Below are 20194 nucleotides of genomic sequence, written 5' to 3' on the forward strand. Positions count from 1 at the left end.
GCTGGGCATCGTAAAAATCAACACTCACCACACACCCAGCAATAAAAAAAACAACGCAAGAATAAAGAATATCGTGTCATGTGAACTTCGACGTGGGAATAAGTTGGCGTATTGTTGCAAAGTGAACACTCTTGTGACAATATAACGGTTTTAATGTCAAGAAATATCGGTGGGATTCTTGTTTTTCCTATTTTTATTCAATCCGGTGAATGCGTCATTCCTTCAGATCAGCAGCCACGCGATGACGTGATTTGATTTTTTCCCCCCTCAACTTTACGGTTTTAGTTGCAATTGATTTGCATTTCAGGTACACCGGCGTCATTTTCCATCTCTCTCTCTCGCTTTTGATACTCCTCCGCAATGTGATCATGTCGGATGCGATGAGATGTTTGCTGTGGTTGCTTAGCATTTTTCCAAGCTAGCTGCTAGCTAGCCAGCTGCCTGCTAATCCGCGAGTGGAACGCGTCATTTAATGTTAAATATTTGCGAGCAATTTCACTACGACTGTTAATGCTCTTGTGGAATATCATGCAGGTTAAATAATATTACTTTTGTGTCCAAACACGTGACCTCGTGTGACTTAACACTAATTTGAGGTCAGAGGAGTGTTTTTGTTTTTGTCGTTGGACAAGCAAAGACGCAGCGTCTTTGTCCTGTGCCTATGGCATTTCGGAGTTGATTCCAAAACGTGTTTTGCAATTATCCCTTCTGGGATTTGCTTTATTAACGCTCCTGGTACCACAAAATCTCTGAAACGATGAAGTGTTACATCTTGCTTGAAACACAATATTTGCTGTCAAGGAGTAACTAAGTTTAGTCTGGTTAATTCGTGGAAATTTTGGAGCGTCTTTACCACATGTGCACTGGCATTGCATCTTTTCAAAATCAAACACTAGAATAGGGTTTGAAAATCATCACTTTAACCATCTTTAAAACGCCTGTTATTAATTATTTGGAATTAAAAGAAAAATAACCAATTTAGGTTAACAGCTATGTATTTATTAGATTTTTTTGCACTAAATCTAGAAGTTACAACGAAAAATATTATCTTATTAAAGTTACAAAATTATTTAAATAAAATTGTAATATAAAATAGAATAAAAAATAAAATTATTAAAATCTGTGTTCAAATATTACAATTAAAAATGGTCATGTAATAATGTGAATAATGAATAATTAGCAATGATGATTATTGAATAAAAGAGCACAAAAAAGTAAAACTAATTTAATGCTCACAGATTTACATATGAATGATTTATTAATTTAAAAAGTTCAGGCTTGAGTACAATACAATACAACTTTATTTATATAGCGCATTTCACCACAGCTGGAGCTGTAACAAAGCGCTTTCCATATGGGCTGTGTCACATTTGCCTCCTCTCCTTTACTTTTGTGTGTCCTCTGCAGCTGAGCGTGGCGATGTCCGGCGTGGAGATCCGTGAGTACCGCAACGGCGACGGCTCTACGGTGCAGGAGATCTTCTCGCTGGGCATGAGCGAGCACGTGCCGACGTCCTTCATGCACTTCCTCAAGCAGCCGCAGAGTCAGATGCTGCTCATGTGCACCTTCTGCGCCCTGCTGGCGAGCTCCAAGTCCTTCCTGCTGCCCATTCTCGCCGTCACGCTGCTGCTGGCCGCCGTCCGCCAGCTGCTGGTCCACTGGGTCAACGGCTACATCGAGAAGTGCTGCAGCACAGGTGCACGCTTGTTCTTTTTAGTTTTATTTTCTTCCACTTTTGACAGAACATGCCATAAAAATGATAATACAGTGAATGGCAAATATTACGGATCGAATGATGATTATTCAAATTTCCAAACTTCAAATTTATTCATCTCCAAAAATGAAACTTTAAATATAACGTGAAAGAACAACCAGAAAAAAGAAAGTAGCAAGTAAAAAAAAAAAATCTGTACACAAAAATTTTAGCGATGTAGAGCATTAAATAAAATAACCGACTCTTCCTGTTATGCACCAATTGGCCTCAGAGGGGCAGTGTGGTGCATGCATAGTAATATACATGGATGTGTTTCCTTTGCCCTCATGCGGGTCACTGTGCTCGGCTCTGGAGCGAGGCCTGGAGGTTTGGCTTGCTGGTGAGCGCCTGGTGGCCTGGAAACTGATAATGTAACATTGCAGGCATACATTCTTTATCCACCGCAAAAAAATGACCATTATTCTTTCACCTTCCTGAGTCACTGAGAGTAGTGGGGACTGACTCCACTTTTTTGACCGTCCTATACTGCCCCTCGTGGCCAAAGTGGACACTACAAGATGGAACCAGCACAATGACTTGACTTGAGCCTCCTTGTCTCACAGACCTCAACAACATCAGCGAGACCTACATGGCCGCCCGGGACTCGTACTTCTGGGTGGCCGAAAGCGAAGGCCGCGTGGTGGGCACGGTGGCCTGCCTGCCCAGGAACGGCGCTCCCGACTGCCTGGAGCTGAAGCGCCTGTCGGTGCGGCGCAGCCACCGCCGCATGGGCGTGGCCAAAAAGTTGTGCCGGGCGGTGGCGGACTTCACGCGCGAGCGAGGCTACGCCGCCGTGGTCCTGATCACTTCGGTGGTCCAGACGGACGCGCAGAAGCTGTACGAGGCCATGGGGTTCCGCAAGGTGCGAGAGTTTGTGGAGCCCGACGTTGCATCCAAGTTCATCAACTTCACGCTTTTTGAGTACAGACTGGATCTGCGCTGAGACCATGCGGAAAAGTGAGGCTCCGGACATTCCATTTTGTGGTACTTAAGCAGATTCTTGAACTTCCGTCATTTCGCGTGTATACTGGGCATCTTTTTGTTCAAAATGTCATTCAATATCAAAGTTCCGAATTATACAAGTGTTTTTTTTGTTTGTTTGTTTTGTTTGTTTTTTTTTTTTTTGCATTTACGCTGTCATACCTTCAAACGTCATTTTAGGAACGTGAACTAAATGTGTGATGTGCATTTTATAGGTTTTATATTGCTTTGCTCAGGTTTATTCAGATCTCACTGAAAGAAGACGTGACTGTACATCGGACTTGAAGGAAAATATCTTAATACAAATGACTGTTTTGAATACTGAAAATATGTCTATATTTGAGTTGTGAAGCTGTGTTAGTGCCCTTTAAACTTTATTGATTTTGTCTGTTTAAATTGTGACATTTATTTAAAAGGATTTTATGACATTTTAAATTTGTAGTGCTCTAAAGAAGTTGTGCATTGTTTCTGGGGTCGATAATTATATTGCTGCTACTTCATTGAAAATGAAATCTGGACTTATAATTTTTTTGCCATTTTTAATGATATTGTTCTCCTCCTGATGGTGACATAAAGCCCAGTGTTTAATGATATGATACACCCTTTAAATCGATTAAATATAAATTAGTCATTGTAAAAATGTCACTTTTAATATTTCCCTTATAACTAATTTTAGAGAATTAAATTGATGACTCTTAAAAATGTATAACTTCGTTACATTTAAAAAATATTAAAACATGAATTAGAAATAATACAATTAATTCATAAAAAAACATAACTGTTTTCAAAAAAGTACACAAGTTAAGAAAAAAGGGTACTTGAAAATGTTTAACCCTTTAAGCGCCAAAGTAGCAATAATGTATGAAACATTATTTCCAGTATGCCCTTATCTCTATTTTCAAGCTACAACCCTTTGAAATTGGGATATCAAAACAAAATATTTAATTTGACGGGGGTGGGGGGACTCTGATGCCTAAAGTGTTAAAATGTAAAAATAAAAATGTGACTTGGAGAGCCAAATTGAAAACTAGCACAATGTATATATTTAAGAAGTTACTCAAAAACACGATTCACATCGTACAATAAGTAGAAAATGATATTTTTATGACATTGATAAAATACTGTTACGACAGTGACAAGAAGACAAGTGTTTGTTGGTTTCCCGTTTTAACGGATTGTAAATATGTAACCGCGTCATTGTGAAAAAAAATGATTTGTAGTCATATGATTTTTGAGAAGATTCTAGCATTTCGCATGTTACCTTCATTTAAACTGCAAACAATTTCTATATTACACTTTTACCAAAAACAGCGCGAGCGAGAGGTTTCCAAGATGCGTTCCGGTTCCCTTCGTTCCGAATTCGAGGTAAGGTAAAAACGTACGCACAGACTGAAATCATTAAATATATCATGTCATATGATCTTAGTCATATCCGCGGGCGGGGTGTCGTTCCAAGCAGTACACTTTTGAGACAAGATTACGCGTTTAATGTCAAGGAATATCTCTGAGATTTTAGTTTTTCCCCATGTTTAATGTGTAACTCTGACTTGCGTCACTCTTTCAAAGAGCAATAGAGGCGACGAGATGAGCTTCTTGTGCCCTCAACTGTACGCTTTTGGTTGCATTTGTGCTGCACCATCACGGGCTTCTTGCTTACGGACAGGTACGACGATGTCGTTTTTCTTCAATTCTTGTATCCTCGATTCAATGAAAATCATCTTGGATTAAATGAAATGTTAGTTGTGGTTTGCTAGCAACTATTTTTAGCTATCTAGCTAGCTAGCTGGCTGCCATAGAATCCGCGAGTGGAACGAGTAATTTTACGTTAATAAAAATAAGTTTTGCGAGCAATTGCTCGACGGATGTTAATATGGTCTTTAAGAATTGTATGCTTTCGAATTGGTGAAATAATATGGCGAATAATTATTATTGCCCGTTTTTTTCTCTGTTTAAACGATGGAATTTGATCCTCACGTGACTTTGCACTGATTTGAGCTCAGAGGATTATTGTCGTTCGAACTACTTCAAACTAATTTAACTTGGTCGCTCCTGATACCAAACATGCTTTGACAGTGTGATTGAAATAAATTAGCCCCCGCATGTCCGCGGTTCAATATTCATAAAGAACGAAGTTGAGCCATGGATGAATTTGAAACTAGTTACAGAAATGATGTCGCTCATGAGCATCTGTTTCTCATTTTTTTCTCCCTTTGCAGCCGAGCGTCACGATGTCCGGCGCGGAGATCCGTGAGTACCGCGACGGTGACTTCTCGACGGTACGGGAGATCTTCACGCTGGGCATCAGCGAGCACGTGCCGGCGTCCTTCATGCACTTCCTCAAGCAGCCGCAAAGTCACGTGCTCCTCGTGTGCACCTTCTGCCCCCTGCTGGTCAGCTCCAAGTCCTTCCTGCTGCCCGTTCTCGCCGTCACGCTGCTGCTGGCCGCCGTCCGCCAGCTGCTGGTCTGCAGGTTCAACAGCTACATCCAGAAGTGCTGCAGCACAGGTGCCAAAATTGTTGCTTTTTCACTTGCTCCAAAACTTTGCCATAAAACTCATAATAGATTATTTTGTGGCATATGCTCCAGGCCAAAAGAAAAATAATAATAATCACAATGATGTCAGGATCAATTAATACCATCACTCATCAATTTCAAAAGTTAGCATTTATTAAAAACTCTACTATAACTATAGTTTGAGAAAACAACCGGAAAATAAATGAGTACCAGGTAAAATAAATAATATTAATTAAAACAATTGAGTATGTTTGAATGTTCTTGCAAAGACGTTTGACCGTACTTGTAAGCTAAATGCCCAAAACTTTTTCCCATAATGCCACAGGGTTCATATTAAATATGTTCAAACATATTTGCAAGTACCTTAGAACATATTTGCCAGGGAAAAATGTTTACTCCACCTTGACAGTTCCACGCTTCCGTATTTGTCTGCACGTGTTATGACAATAATGGGAGTGAATATTCGTTATTCGAATCAATATAACTCGCCGAACTTGATGCTAATTTCTGATTAACCCGTAAATAATATTTCCCTTTGACTGCTAGCGGTAGCTTGGGCAGTGTTTCATGAATATTATTGGACCTTACTGGCACGGCAGGACCACAACTTCTCATCTACACACACAAGCCACAATGCATCATATCAAATGCATTGTAAAATTAATAAAAAATTAAGAAAATAAAGATGACTCACTTCGCCGATTCCACCTATCGCGGCATATTTTTGGAACATATCCCCCGCGATAAACGAGGGTTCACTGTATTATACTGCCCCCCGGTGGCCAAAGCTGAAACTCAAAGGAGGAAGCGACACGGTGACTCGAAGAAATTGACTTGAGTTGACTCTCTGTCCCACAGACCTCAACAACATCAGCGAGACCTACATGGCCGCCCGGGACTCGTGCTTCTTCGTGGCCGAAAGCGAAGGCCGCGTGGTGGGCACGGTGGCCTGCCTGCCCAGGAACGGCGCTCCCGACTGCCTGGAGCTGATGCGCCTGTCGGTGCGGCGCAGCCACCGCGGCAGGGGAGTGGCCAAAAAGTTGTGCCGGGCGGTGGTGGACTTCACGCGCGAGCGAGGCTACGCCGCCGTGGTCCTGATCACTTCGGTGGTCCAGACGGACGCGCAGAAGCTGTACGAGGCCATGGGGTTCCGCAAGGTGCGAGAGTTTGTGGAGCCCGACATTGGATCCAGGTTTACAAGCTTCACGCTCTTTGAGTACAGATTGGTCGTGAGCAAAGAACACGTGGAAAAGTGACTTGATTACGTTTGTTGTCAAAGTGCAGTTTCAGCAGTTGCCAGAAGGTGGTGCTGCAACAGATGTGATCAGCACACAGTGCTTTGATTCTTCAACTGCCATCATTTCTTAACTATGTTGGGCCTCTTTTTCTCTTCGCTAAAAATGTCTTTGAAAATCAAGAATGCATATTATACATGGGTCGAAGAAAAATGACCAAAACATGTTAATCAATGCACGTTCCTTTCTATTACCTCTTTGTGAGATGACTACTTTGTATAGACTTGAGGTGCATTCATTGGCAACTAATTGATGATCAGATTAACTGATAATTATTTTTGAGAACGGATGAATCTTTTCCAATGATGGGTGTCAAACTCAAGGCCCAGGGGCAAGCTCTGGCCCGCCCCACCATTCTATGTGGCCCGCCAAAGCAAATTATGTACCATATATTGATTGCATGCTCCTCGCCTAAAAAAAAAGTGCAACTTTTCTTCACATTAAAAAAAAAGTTATTGCAAGTATTTTTGGTCCCAAACCCCCCTTTAAATTGAATGTTATAAAATTTGAACAGTTTTTCCTGGCCTCTGATTTCAAAACGAGTTGTTCATCTTTTTGATGTATTGTATGTAATATTTTTGAGTTCTCCAACATGCCGGCCTTCTGAAGGAAAGCAAAACTACCATGTGGCCTGCGGCATTATTAATTATCCACCCTTGGCTTTCATATTCTTATTATTTTTTTAACGTTTAAAATTCTCCAAATGCTTGGAATTTTAGCATATCAGTTACGAGCTTCACCAAAAAAATAGTGGTTGAAAAACTTGATTAATTGCAATTGTATGATTAGTTAAAAAATGTAATCACTTCACAGCACTAATATAGCAATCACTTTCTATATACGTATATATACTGCGTGTGCGTGCGTGTGTGATTTTTTTCCCAAACACTTTAAATAAAAGAGCGTGTGTTTCAGTGACGCCCTCGTCTTCCTTTGCGACGTCGTCGTCGTCGTCATCCTTTGCGTCGATGCTTTTCGTGCGCTGCTCATTCGTTGCCCCAACATTGCAGTGAAGGTGCAGCTGGTCCTCGCTGCGACTCTTTGACAAGTCAAGAGAAGACCCACCCTCACTTGGTCAGGACGTCCACGAAGCATTGGCCGCTGGCCTGAGACTTGAAGATGATATGTGGACGCAAAGCCTTCCTCCTCCTCCTCTTGGGTCTCCTTCTGGCTCATGGTTAGATTTTACAACATTTATTTAGAATCTACATCATACACACGAGTTTCCGTTTTTTTTGGTTGCTGAAAATTAAAGTTCGATGAGCAATTAAAAATGTAATGAATATGCGAAGCCTTTCACAATGTTCGTCTGTGGCGAGCTGGGTTAAAAATTTTGCGGATTTGGGTGGCATAGTTGCCTATTTTTAGGTACAACTATTTTGAATAACAATTTAAATCGGACTTTTAATCTTTGTATTCCCTTTATGCGTCATATAGCCCCAACTAACGTGTACGTCATGTGATGTGTAATATTTGGCAAGTTACTTTAATGTTAAGTATTATAGTGTGTAGGATATTAAATTGAAAGAGCTTTAAATTCTTGAATTTGATTTGGTGAGCTTTTCATTTGTACAATCAACGAGGGCAAAAACTACAAGACGACACAAACATTTATTTATTTTAAATGCAAGACCAAAGGTGATTTGGAACATTAAAAACAGAAATGAAAGGAACTTCCAGGCACGGAAGTCACAATTTTAGCAGCCACAAACGATGACAATAAAATAAATCCAGGGTCATTTCACGTTCCATCGTGATAGTGACGGATGAATAAGTTATGAAATGTGTACATTTATTTACATATTTCAAAATCGGAGGGGACATGTGAGAACAGCGACTCCACGTGGACAACAATGAAACTACAACACATGTCGAGTTTTTGCTCTTTGAATACCGTGTCGTGGAGTATTTATTTCACTATTTATAACATTTATTACATTTTGATCCTCGCCCTGTCACACATTATGAAAAAGACTCGCTTAATTTTTGGTCCTCCGTACTAGTTTTGGTCAAGGTTTTTGCTGGTTTTCTTTCCAGGCCAGTGTGAGTGTCCGAAAGACTGGCTGGAGCGCGACGACAAGTGTTACTACATCTCCGAAGACACCAAGACATGGAAGGAGGCGAATGTCTCCTGTTTGTCACACGACGGCAACCTGACCAGCGTTGTGGACGACGACGAGAAGGTCACATGATCCCACCTCCATCTCATCCACGTCGACTATTTAGTTGTGTGTTGTGTGATTTCTTGTAGGAATGGCTGAAGACAACATTGAAACAGGACAAGGCCTGGCTGGGCCTGACGGACGAGGAGACGGAGGGACAGTGGAAGTGGACTGATGGAAGTCTTTTCAATGATTCGTTGGCGTAAGTGGCAGTGCGAAAGCACGCAAATGGAACAGAATTGGTCAGATTGCTCTTCCTCTTTGTTGCTAGGTAGATTTCAAAGGGCAAAAAAGATGACGTCATAAGAGTGAACGGCGCTTTATTTTTGTGTATCAGGAACTGGGGGGACAAGCAGCCCAACAACTATGGCGAGGGCAAGGATGGTGCAAACTGTGTTGCCATGGTGACCAAAAGTGGGGGTCTCTGGTTCGACTACGACTGTGACAGCACCGTGGCGTACTACATCTGCAAGCGTGAGTCCATGGTGAGTAGCAAGTAAAATAATAATAAAAATCTTCCAGTCCAATAAAATGAACAAGATTGTTGCCATTCGTCATGAGTCAGGTTTAAAAAAATTAATTAGACCATGTTTTGAAAAATTCTGCCATTGAGTTGAACAATGTGCGCACTTCGCGATAGCCGATGCTAAGCTAATAACAAACGATAGCCGATAAATTAATCTGATAGTTGATGCTAAGCTAATCACTCCGCTAATCACAAATTATTGTTGATGCTAAGATAATTACAAACGATTGCCGATGCTAAGCGAATCACGAGCGATAGCCGATGCTAAGCTAATCGCGAGCGATAGCCGATGCTAAGCTAAACACTAAGCTAATATGCTAAGCTAATCAAACTTTGGTTTCAGGTGGTGGTGCCAAACCGCACTCAAGTGTTGAACGAGATTGACCAACTGGCGGTGGAGCTGGTCACCAAGATGGCCGCCACGGGAAAGATCGTGACTGTGAGTGGTCGCCTCTGGCACAAACGTCACGTAATGACATGACGCTAACTGTTGTCCTGACTTTTTATTAATCAAGACACTAGTGGACAACGTGACCGTGGCCGGTCTCCAGTCATGTTCGGCAGACGACGTCACTTGCTCAACTTTACTGGTTATGAACGCTGTCGGGGTGTGTTGCATTTTTTTATTGTAATGCAGATGCTGTCAAGCATTCTTAACATTGTTAAAAACATTTCAACCCAGTCAAACTAAAGCGGTAATGTGACATAGAAGACGGCACTCATGCACTTTCAGCCGATTTCTCATTGTAAGATCGTCAGCATTCTAGTTGCAGGCAAATCAAATTGGGAAGCTGGTTGAAGGACTCAGGGTGGGCAGCAGCCTCATCGTCAGAGGCCGGGTCCATGAGAACCCAAAACGGTACTTGGCCACATCCCCAGCAAATCAGGATGTTACCATGACAACACGTTTTTGCTTTTGTGTTGCAGGTTTGATGTCAACCTGGTCATTCGGGATTACAGCCACGTGGCGCTGCATCTGAACCCTCGCTTCAACTGGAATGGCCGTGTGAATGTTTTTGTGCGCAACTCCCGTGTGACTGATAAGTGGAACTGGAAGGAGGAGCGTCAGCTGGACTCGTTCCCTTTTGCACCCGGCAAGTTGTTTGAGGTACATGAACGACTCTCAATTTGACACACACCTGCATTCCGACAATAATCTGACCGTAAATGTTTGTTTGTGGGAAGCGTTTGAATCTTGGCTTCAACCTTCCTGGTTCAAGTTGGCATGTTCTCACTTACCCAAAACACGTTTGCGCTCTTTTCTTGGCTGTCCTAATTGAAGCTTTTAACTGTTTGAAAATCTCTCAGCCGCCATTTTGCTCACCCGCTTGCGGTCTTGTCGTTCAGATGATCATCCGGTGCGATGCGGACTCTTTCCACGTGACCGTCAACGGCAACGTCCAGTTTGCCTACCGGTACCGAGTCGCCCTTGACGAGATCACCCACGTGAATGTTTCGGGCGACGTGACGCTGACCGAGGTCAGGCACACGTGGCACAAGTGACATCTCGCCACTTTGGATATCATTCAACGCCGACAACGGACTGTCTAAACATGAACGAGCATATTTTACTGTATTCTAACTTTATTCTTATTTAATCACACGAACAAACATTAACCACAGCTGGATGACTTGATGTATGTTGCCGTATATACATTTGAAGTTTTATTTCTTCACTTATTTATCCATTGTATGTCTTCTAAATTTATTTCTATAGTATAGTCCAATAAAACAATTGCAAAATGAAGTTTTGTATTTCATTCATGAATGAAATATTTAACAAATTGAAACATTTATGTTTATTTAAATTTGACACTTTAGGTCCTCCACCCTCGTCATGCATGGATGCTTTTTTTGGGGGGGGGGCGGTTTTGGAGGGTGGAATGCCGATCTCTGGTCTTCACACAGCAACTTACAGACGGTCTGTCTACAAAAGCTGTACGGAGGATAAATTCCACAAATATTTATTGAAAACTCAAAAAAAAAGAGCGGTCCACTTCCGAAGCAATTCTGCAAAACGGGAGGCAACAATACGACTTCTCGACATTCGTTGCAAGATTCAGACTCAAGCAGAAGAAAAAGTACCAAAGTACCTGACGTGTGCAGAAATACTCGAAAGTGACAATTGTAGTCCGAAAAGAAAATTGAGATGAAACGAGTGACCCCAAAAAAAAAAAATTGTCCGATGACGCGCCGGTCGAAATCCTTTGAAAGTTCTGCACGGGAGTGCCAGTCTTCGCTGGAGCTGAAGGGCAGCCATCTCACGTTTTTTTTCTGTCCGCCGAACAGTGCATGTGCTCAGATCCCGACAGCCTCTCGAATGTCGAGAAAATGCAGAGCGTAAATTCATTCAAGCTTCTCTCAGACTTGATGGCGCAAGCGTACGCCACAATTGTTTTCGTCGTGGAGACTGGAAATAAAGTGAAAACGTTGCGAGCAAGAAACCCCCCAAAAAATTGGAATTGGGCATGCTTCGACAATGGCAACACAAGATGGCCGCCGATGGCTTCACTTCTCCCGACAGTTTGTAGATAGAAGTCACGTGTATTTTGTACGTCCGTGGTCTCGTCCTGACTTGCTTTACAAAAAAATAAAAATTCTGTCGCTATTTGTGTTGTGATTTGGTCTCTACATGCAATCATATGTGCCACCTGATTGGCCGTGATTTTGATGATCAAAATAAGAACTAATAACCGGCTTTAAAAAAAAAAACAACAAAAAAACTTATTTCATATTTAACAGTGTGACATCAGAATCTCCACATGAAATACTTTTTACAAAATCTCACTCGTTCACAGTCAATGTATAACATTCTCATGCTCAGATATGTGGCTGATCAAAAATAAGAATCAGTCGATGCGCTCCGGATCAGATCCTTCGAAAAATCCCCCCCTCCCTCCTCCTCCCCAACCCCTCGTTCGACGTACTCGAAAAAAGCAAAAAAGCTTGGCCTCAACTTTTCTTGTACAGTAGGTTTCTGCGACAGGAGATTGGTCCAAAAACTTAAATTAAATAAATAAGAAACCGCCATTCAAAAGTCACTTGAGGTTTTTTTTTTTTTTTGAAAAAGTGCTGCAAGACTGCGCACCCAAGGCAAAAAAAAACCCAAAAACGTATCGAGCAAAAATCCAAAATGCGGTCGTTATTGAGAGAACCTCTCGTCTTCTTGGCTCACGCGGAGCGAAAAGCTGCGTAGCCGCACGGTACCGTCGGCCGCGTGTCGGTCGGATGAGGGCGAAAGAAAGATCAGATGGTGCGACCGGGACGGACGATGAGACAGTGAGGGCGGGGCGACGTGGCGAGTGACTTTCGCGGGGAAGCGCGCGCACGACGAGCTGAAACAAAAAAGAAAAAGATGATAAAAAAAAAAAAGGCGGAGCAGGTGGAAGGTGTTCAGTATTCATCCTGGTCCAGGTGGGCTTGTTCGTCTAATTCTTCATCTTCCGGTGGCGCAAAGCCCTCCTGGAGCACACAAAGGAGAGCGGTGATTTAAAAAAAAAAAAAAAAAAAGAAAGATGAGGAAAAAAAAGTTTGTTTCTTCTTTTGTCTCTGTAAAATATGGGTTTGGTTCCAATCAAATCACTTCATTTGAAACCCTAAATGAAAGTCGTGACCCTAGTTTGAAACCCTAATTTGAAACTATCCCTACTTTGAAGCCCTAACCCTCATTTGAAACCCTAACACTATTTTGAAACCCCAATGGGAAGCCCTAACCTTGATTTGAAACCGTACTTTGAACCTCAAACACTATTTTGAAAGCCTAAGATGAGTTTGAGACCCTAATTGGAAACCTTAACCTATTTTGAAACCCTAACCCTAGTTTGAAAGCGTAACCCTAATTTGACACCCTAACACTATTTTGAAACTCTAACCTGAATTTGAAACACTATTTGGAAACACTATCAATAGTTGAAAACCCTAACCATACTTCAAACCCTAACCCTAATTTGAAACCCTAACCTGAATTTGAAACCCTAATTAAAAACCCTAACTCTATTTTGAAACCCAAACCATACTTTGAATCCCTAATGGTGGTTTGAAACCTAACCCTAATTTGAAACCCTAATTGGAAACCTCAACCCTAGTTCGAAACACTATTTAGAAGTTCTAGTTGACAACCCTAACCCTAATTTGAAACCCTAACACTATTTTGAAACCCTAACCTGAATTTGAAACACTATTTAGAAATGCTATCAATAGTTGAAAACCCTAACTCTAGTTTGAAACCCTAACACTATTTTGAAACCCTAATTGGAAACCTCAACCCTAGTTTGAAACACTATTTAGAAACGCTTTCAGTCGTTTAAAAACCCAAACCCTAATTTGAGCCGTGCTGTGTCGCTACACGTTTGGCAGGTAATCGCTTTTAATCCAAATCTATCCGATGGCACAATCGAAGCGGTGACGAATCAGACGGACAGGATACCTCTGTGGCGTAAAGGATATCGATTATCCGGCCGAGCACCGGGTTGTTTTCGCTCTCGTGCTCCTGGCAGATGAGCTCGATGTCGCGTAGTTTACTGAAATAAAAGTCTCTTTCCTTCTCAAGGCCGTCCACCGTCAGCTTCAACTCCATCAACTGTTCCAGAAGAAAGACACACAAGAAGAAAAAAAAAAATGTAACCTCAATTGTGCTACTTGGAAGCATTCATCACCTCATTCGGCCAAATCAAAAAGGACGTTATCGATGGCGACCGGTGCGAAATGCTTGATCAAACTCTCGTTCTTAAACCTGTTGATTGAGCTCCGTGATCTCCGCGTCGCTGCCGCCGTTTCGAGACAGGCTCGAGTTCTTCCTCAAGGCCGAGGTGTTGTGTTGGACCCGCTGCGGCGTCGGCATGTTTTTGGGCACCGTCGGGGACGTCCTCTGCGGTCCTGGTGGCGGTCAGAACATAGTCAAGACGCGGCCAGCGTTTCCAAAGGAGATTAAGGCGCTTCGGAAAACAAAAAAGCGCGCATACGGCGCCGCCTTCGTCGTCGTATCGAGACCGGATCCAAGACAGCGAGACCGATGACCAAAAAATTGCCGGCAAAAAGCATTCAAGTCAGGCAAGATTCAAATACTGCACAGCCTGTCTCTCTCTCTCTCTCTCTCTCTCCGAGTGTCGCACTTTAGCGATTGTGGGAATGCTGTTTTTCTTGTCAGGGTTCGTTCGAGGTCGCAGCAGAGACGCACGGCAACTATTTGAATGCTGGGCACTTGACGCTTTTTTTTTGCCCCGCTCAGTCCCAATCTGGGTAGCCCACCGGGCCTCAGTCCTAATTCTTAAAACTCATTCACTACCAGCCAAATAAAGAAAGAAAAAGATTTTTGATGTCTTCAGCCGTCAATGGCAGTCAATGAGTTAATAATTGTCTGCTAACGGCAGAATATTAGCAGGTTGATTTCACTTTTTCATCTCATTCTTCTTCTCCACGAACGGGCCGAATGTTTCTTGTTTTCTGTTGGCAAAGTCGAGCAAATCTCACGCGCGGCATGCTGCCAACTGTTCTGCTTTATTATTTAACAGTTCACGCACCACGTAACATGAGCCAATCACCTTCGTGTGCACTTCAGGGACCACACGGAAAACATCAATTCAAAGAATGCTACCCAACGCAAGTAAATACGCGCAGTTGGTCGTCGCGCTTTCCCAGGCAATTTTTGTCGTTTGCCCGCAAACGCATCACACGTCCGACTAAAATCAACCTCAATTAATTGAAACCTTTTTTTTTTTTAAATATGTCCCCCCCCCCCCCCCTTCCTCCCCCAAAATGTCCGTCCGGCCGGATGGTTCTGAGACCCGGGACGGACCGCGCATCTCTGGGTCTCACGCGGTTTCTCTCGTCGCAACTCCAATTTAAATGTACGAAGAATTTGCCGACCGTTTGCGACCTTCAACAAACCCTGACGGGAAATCAACATTCGGGCCATGCATTCGGCAACGCTCGGCGCTCGATACGGGCTCTGGTAAAAAGCAGCGTGAAAGTGACTTTCCGTGGTCATTCGCTGCTTGAAATGATCCCTTCAGAAAAAAAAAAAAATTGCCGAGTGCCTTTGCGCCATCCAAAGCTCAGCAGTCACCGTGCAGCAATGCCCCCCCCCCCAAAAAAAAAAACGGTTCTGGTTACCTGTAGTTCTCTTTGGTTTGTGGCTAATGTGATCACCTGGGTTGAGGGCGGGGGGGACATCCTGCCCCTGTCTGGCTAGCATCGGGTCGTACTCTTTCCCGTCGTAGTTGGCGTCAAAGAACTTCTTGAACCACTGCACAAACTCAAAGTTGTCCTGGAACTTGCCCTTGACCAGCTTTTCTACCGGAATGATCTGCACAGACACAAACGAGAGATGAGCAAAAAAAAAAGGGAAAGTGAAGCAGAACAAGGATGCTATTGAGACCTTGTCAACGCTCATCCTTTTGAAGGCTGCTTGGAGAACTTTGAAGTTGTGTATAAATTCGTGCTCCAGTTTGGCTTGAAACTTGACCTTCTTCAGGAGGATGCAACCCGGGAACAACATATCCATGAACTGGCAGTACGCCCCCCCTGCAAAACACGACAAAAAGGAGACGGTTTTCAAGTCTTCCGATTTCAAAGGGAGGGAGTTGTAAGGCAGCAGTGAGAAGTTACAAAGTACTGTATTTTCCGGACTATAAGGCGCACCCGTATATAAGCCGCCGCAACTCTTTGGGAAAAAAACACCCCCAGAAAAAAAAAGGATATACAAGCCGCAGTTTTCTATGTTGAAAATAATTAGTTATTTACTGAATGTACAGAACAATTTTGTACAGTGAATGTCCTTAAAGGTACATAAACAGATTGTTAAAACAGTGCCTTTTAACACGGCAACAATTTTGCTCATTAAAACAGAACAAAAAAAATCAAAATTTATTTAACGTATTTTCTGAACTATAGAGCGCCCCCTACCTGTGGAAGAAAAATCCACAGAAAAGCAGCAGCGTTGTTTTAGTCGCATGGTTCAAAATCGAGGGAAAAAAAATAGCGGCTCATAGTACGGAAAATACGGCTCACATATATTGTTTCTGTACCTAAGAAGATAATTCATGAAAAAGAAAAAATCCTTTCATTCTCCCATAAACCTTTGGAGAATGTTGAAAATGTTTGCGAACGTCTCGTAAACTGACCGTTTTAAAAAATATCAACAATGTGATATGTTCAGAAATCGGGCCTTGACACAAAGCAGAAAGTAGAGGAAGCATTTCTTTTTTTTTTTTTTTAAATTCACCACAGTAATTGGAAGAGAAATTGTGTTGTGATGTTGGTCATAATTAATCTTTTTATCCGCCGCGGACCGGTTCATACAAGTCCATAACTTGTGCGCACAGGCAAGGGGATCTGTCACTTGTTGCTAATGCTAACAGCTAGCTAGCCAGTAGTAGCACGAACGCCGGACGGAGACTTGTGTCGTGTCATACAATGCTAGCGTAATTAACTCTGCCATGGACGGCTAAAGACGTCAAAGATCCAGTTTTTTTTTTTTTTTTTTTTGCTCGGCTGGTAGTGACTGAGTTTAAGTAGCGGTCGGTTAGCGTTCTAAATTAGCGACTGAATATAATTTGGGGATGGCGTTGTGTTGATGTTGGTGGCAACGATGTCACGTCAATTAAAACCGCGATAAAGCAAGCCGTCAAGGACGCCGTTACGCCACCACGAGGGCCAACTTCAAAGTAAAAAGTCTTTATTTGTTCATCTTTATGTTAAAGTTGAATCTCTTTGCATCTTTCCTGATATTTCTGTCTGGAAAAATGAACGGCGTCGGGACAAGAGACAAAATATAAATAAATAAATAAAATCCTCATTCATTTATCGGGCTTATCGTGCGCCGTGCTCGAGCCGTACGGATCTCGGGTCAAAGATGATCCATTGCACCATGAGTCAATCATAGATGGAGGTAACGGAGAGAAGCCTGTCACTTTTCAAAGTCAAATATTTTTTAGCATAGTTTAATAAATAAACCAAAAGGACTGGAAGTTGTTTTGTTTTTTTTCTTCATACGTGCGGCCCGGTCCAAAGTGGCCAACGGACCAGTACCGGGCCACAGCCCAGTGATTGGGGACCTTTGCTCTACAGTTTATAAAGCAATTTATTAGTATTCGTGGCAAGAATTGTTTCGACACGCTCCCTTCTCACTCTGCCCGCTGCCAAAAATGTCAACTGCTATTTTTAGTAGAAGCCGCGAGGCACTGAAAAATGGTTGGCGGGCCGCAGTTTGAACACCCGTGGTGCACCCGCATCGCCGCCCTTACCTGAGCACAGCTGTTCGATCTTGGTGTAGGTGAGCTGCAAGGAATCGTTGACCCACGCCAGCATGTCATGGCGGCTCAGGTTGTCAATGGAAACAGACGTGGCGTACACATTCACTGCCATCCCCGACCTGAAAAAAAAAACACGCAGACGTTCAATGTGTCACGTGGCAGCGTCAAATTCACGAAAATACCACAAAGTTGTTTGTCCTTAGCACGACGTGACGACGTCGCTGATGTCGGGGGAAGGCCGTGGTGATTCTTGAGCGTATGAAGCGACGGCGAGTTTTTAGCTCGGTCGCTAATTCACACGTGTGTGGCACGGAGCGTTCCTAATCCTCTTGCGGCTTACACATAAAACACCTAGCATGTGTGTGTGTGTGAGAGATCACACAACTGGCAGCATCAGCCTTCTTTATGCTCACTTTGCTCGCAACTGCCATTGAGAAAAAATAAAACAAAAAGAAAAAAAAAAAAAAGCAGAATGACCCGGTATTCGTATTTTAGATTGTTTTCCGGACAAAAATGTCTACAGGAAATGTTACTCACTTGTGCTCAAATATTTTTCATGCCTTTTAAAGTAAAGTACTCCCCCCCCGTGGTATTGAAAATGGCACCCAGTATCACTTAATTTCCTGGATATCGATAGAGCGTTTGATATTTTAGTATGGGGACAACCCTAATACCAATATGAGTAGTCCCTCCTTGAGTACTCACTGATACCGAGTACCGATAGCACAAGTACTTTTGATATAACGTTTCATTTGACACTAAGATGAAACATTGTAAATGAAGCCTTTTTTTTCGGGTGCAGGTGATTCACCGATGTGTCCAAATTGCCGCAGTGTGGCGCCAACTACTGTCGAGGAGGACTTACTCCATGTCAGATCTGCCCGCACCTGGTATCGATACTCCCTCATAAAATGGCTCGCAACTTTACAGCAAGGGTGATGATAGTTTTGAACCACTGTTCCATACTTGACATAAATTCATAGATGCTGTACGGTATATGCTAAAGTAAATCCAAACAGCAGCGATAGTCAGCAGCATTAAATGCAGCAAAACTGTCCATGTGTAATAGATAAGAGACAAAGACGACTTCGCTCTCCCTACACGTGTATATCAGTACATATATAAGTAGCAATATAAATGAATATATAATATATAATGAGCCGAACCTGTAAGCTGCAATCAACTGGAAAACGCGTACTCGTGCGTTACATAGTAATCAACGTTACATTTCTATGACTATCATGATATAACAGTGAATTACTGCATGGAAGGTTTTTTTCACTGTGCCTTCCTTTCAGATGAACATACGCATTGAAGAGGGTGTGATTTATTTCATTTGATTTTTCTTCTGGATATTGATGATGGTGTCCGTCCTCCCTCGAGCAGCCGCCGGCGAGGCCTCGTCAGCCGGGGAGGACTGCACCAACATCCGGGGTGTGAAACGCCGAAGGCCCGGCAGACAAAAAAAAAAAAAAAGGGCGGAGGTCTGTTTTCCATTCCTAGCTGGTGGGGGGGTGTTTTTGTCTCGCAGCCTCGACAAAAAGGGATTGACAGCAGCTTTCGGCGAGGCCTCCGTCGCCTGCGCCACCGCCGCCGCGCATACCTCCGCACCGCCGATCGCTCCACGCTAATCATTTTCCTTCCCAAATGAGGGGAAAAAAAGAGCCAAAAGCGAGCGGGTGGGCATTTACTCACGGTGTTCCTGTTGTCGTCGTGGTTGTGGTGCTCTGCAAGCCTCCGCGGTGGACTGCGCCTTCCTGCCTGGGTGCCCTGGTTGCGTTCCGGCCGCCCTCTGCTCTCCTCGCCGCTCGCTCGCTCCGCCCGCCACTGCGCATGCGCGGGGCTCCACGCATGCTTTGAACCGTTTGCTGATTAAAAATAGAACTTTGGCCGCTTTATGCCATGGACACATGATGAGATGCGAGTTTTTTCCCCCACATCTCCTCCGACCCTCCCCCCGTTCCACCTCGGAGGACAAATACATCCATTGTATTCCATGACAAGCAGCTGATAAGCGATTCAATCATCTACAGCGCGGATGTCATCGAGAACCCCCATCCAGCCTGTTTTAGATGTCTCCCTCCTCCAACACACCTCATTTAATCGAGCAGCTCATCATTGAGCTTTGCAGAAAGCGTGATGACGAGCGTGATCCGGAATGAGTTATGTTGGAGGAAAGAGTCCTCTAAAACCTGCTGGATAGGTGCTCGAGGACCGGAGTTGAGCACCTCTGCTGTCCAGTAAATGATGTGTGACAGAAAGGTTCCGGGACTCAAAAGTTACAGTATATCAAGTATTCCTTTGTTTATTGGGTTGAGATGGCGCTCGACCTGGGCCGTTAAACTCATTTTTGGAGACAGGCCACATCGTAGTTATGGTTTCACTCAGAGGGCCGTTATGACTGTGACATAGAAATTGTTCGTTCAACTATTTTTAAATTTGTTTTAAAGGGTAGGATAGGTAACAAATAAATCTCTCATATCAATATGTTGTTAAAGGCGCACTTTTTTAGATGGACATGAAAAATAGGCAAATCAAGTTTTTACAGCTGAAAATGGCTAATAAAAAAGCCTTTCAGGTAAAATATGTATGACGCAAAAATGAATCAAAAGTAAGCTTAAATGCGTGAAAAAAAATCTTAGGGAAAATGAATTTATACATTATATTAAAAAGACAAATCTAGGTACAAAAAATACTTAAGTAAAACCAT

At 43.0% G+C, this 20194-nt stretch overlaps 4 protein-coding genes across 5 annotated transcripts; 3 read left to right on the forward strand and 1 right to left on the reverse strand.

Annotated features, from left to right (window-relative positions):
• Positions 1–190: 190 nt before the first annotated feature.
• On the forward strand, positions 191–3256 carry nat8 (N-acetyltransferase 8). Its single transcript, XM_088305367.1, has 3 exons — positions 191–307; positions 1408–1696; positions 2317–3256. The coding sequence occupies exons 2-3, from the start codon at positions 1420–1422 to the stop codon at positions 2694–2696; spliced, it is 657 nt and encodes a 218-aa protein (XP_088161493.1). The 5' UTR covers positions 191–307; positions 1408–1419; the 3' UTR covers positions 2697–3256.
• Positions 3257–4014: 758 nt separating this feature from the next.
• On the forward strand, positions 4015–7462 carry LOC148342649 (putative N-acetyltransferase camello). 2 transcript variants are annotated; one of them, XM_088305701.1, is made up of 3 exons: positions 4015–4099; positions 4951–5239; positions 6108–7462. In XM_088305701.1, exons 1-3 carry the CDS (start codon positions 4067–4069, stop codon positions 6503–6505), a joined length of 720 nt encoding a protein of 239 aa, XP_088161827.1. In that variant the 5' UTR covers positions 4015–4066; the 3' UTR covers positions 6506–7462. The 2 variants fall into 2 exon arrangements, with proteins under 2 accessions (XP_088161827.1, XP_088161828.1); XM_088305702.1 differs by lacking the exon at positions 4015–4099 and adding an exon at positions 4154–4397.
• LOC148342650 (uncharacterized) lies at positions 6850–10941 on the forward strand. Its single transcript, XM_088306101.1, has 10 exons — positions 6850–6904; positions 7460–7521; positions 8548–8727; positions 8796–8908; positions 9044–9191; positions 9576–9671; positions 9748–9840; positions 10000–10091; positions 10160–10340; positions 10580–10941. The coding sequence occupies exons 1-10, from the start codon at positions 6850–6852 to the stop codon at positions 10733–10735; spliced, it is 1176 nt and encodes a 391-aa protein (XP_088162227.1). The 3' UTR covers positions 10736–10941.
• A 239-nt stretch (positions 10942–11180) lies between these two features.
• On the reverse strand, positions 11181–19337 carry mapre3a (microtubule-associated protein, RP/EB family, member 3a). The gene is made up of 7 exons (XM_088310201.1): positions 19180–19337; positions 17476–17603; positions 15609–15754; positions 15380–15536; positions 13965–14107; positions 13659–13811; positions 11181–12694 (listed from the first exon to the last, which is right to left on the reverse strand). Exons 1-7 carry the CDS (start codon positions 19335–19337, stop codon positions 12626–12628), a joined length of 954 nt encoding a protein of 317 aa, XP_088166327.1. The 3' UTR covers positions 11181–12625.
• Positions 19338–20194: the final 857 nt, after the last annotated feature.

This window comes from Idiotropiscis lumnitzeri, chromosome 1, assembly GCF_059441095.1.
Source record: "Idiotropiscis lumnitzeri isolate Australia: NSW breed Sydney's pygmy pipehorse chromosome 1, RoL_Ilum_1.0, whole genome shotgun sequence".
Classification (NCBI taxonomy): domain Eukaryota; kingdom Metazoa; phylum Chordata; class Actinopteri; order Syngnathiformes; family Syngnathidae; genus Idiotropiscis; species Idiotropiscis lumnitzeri.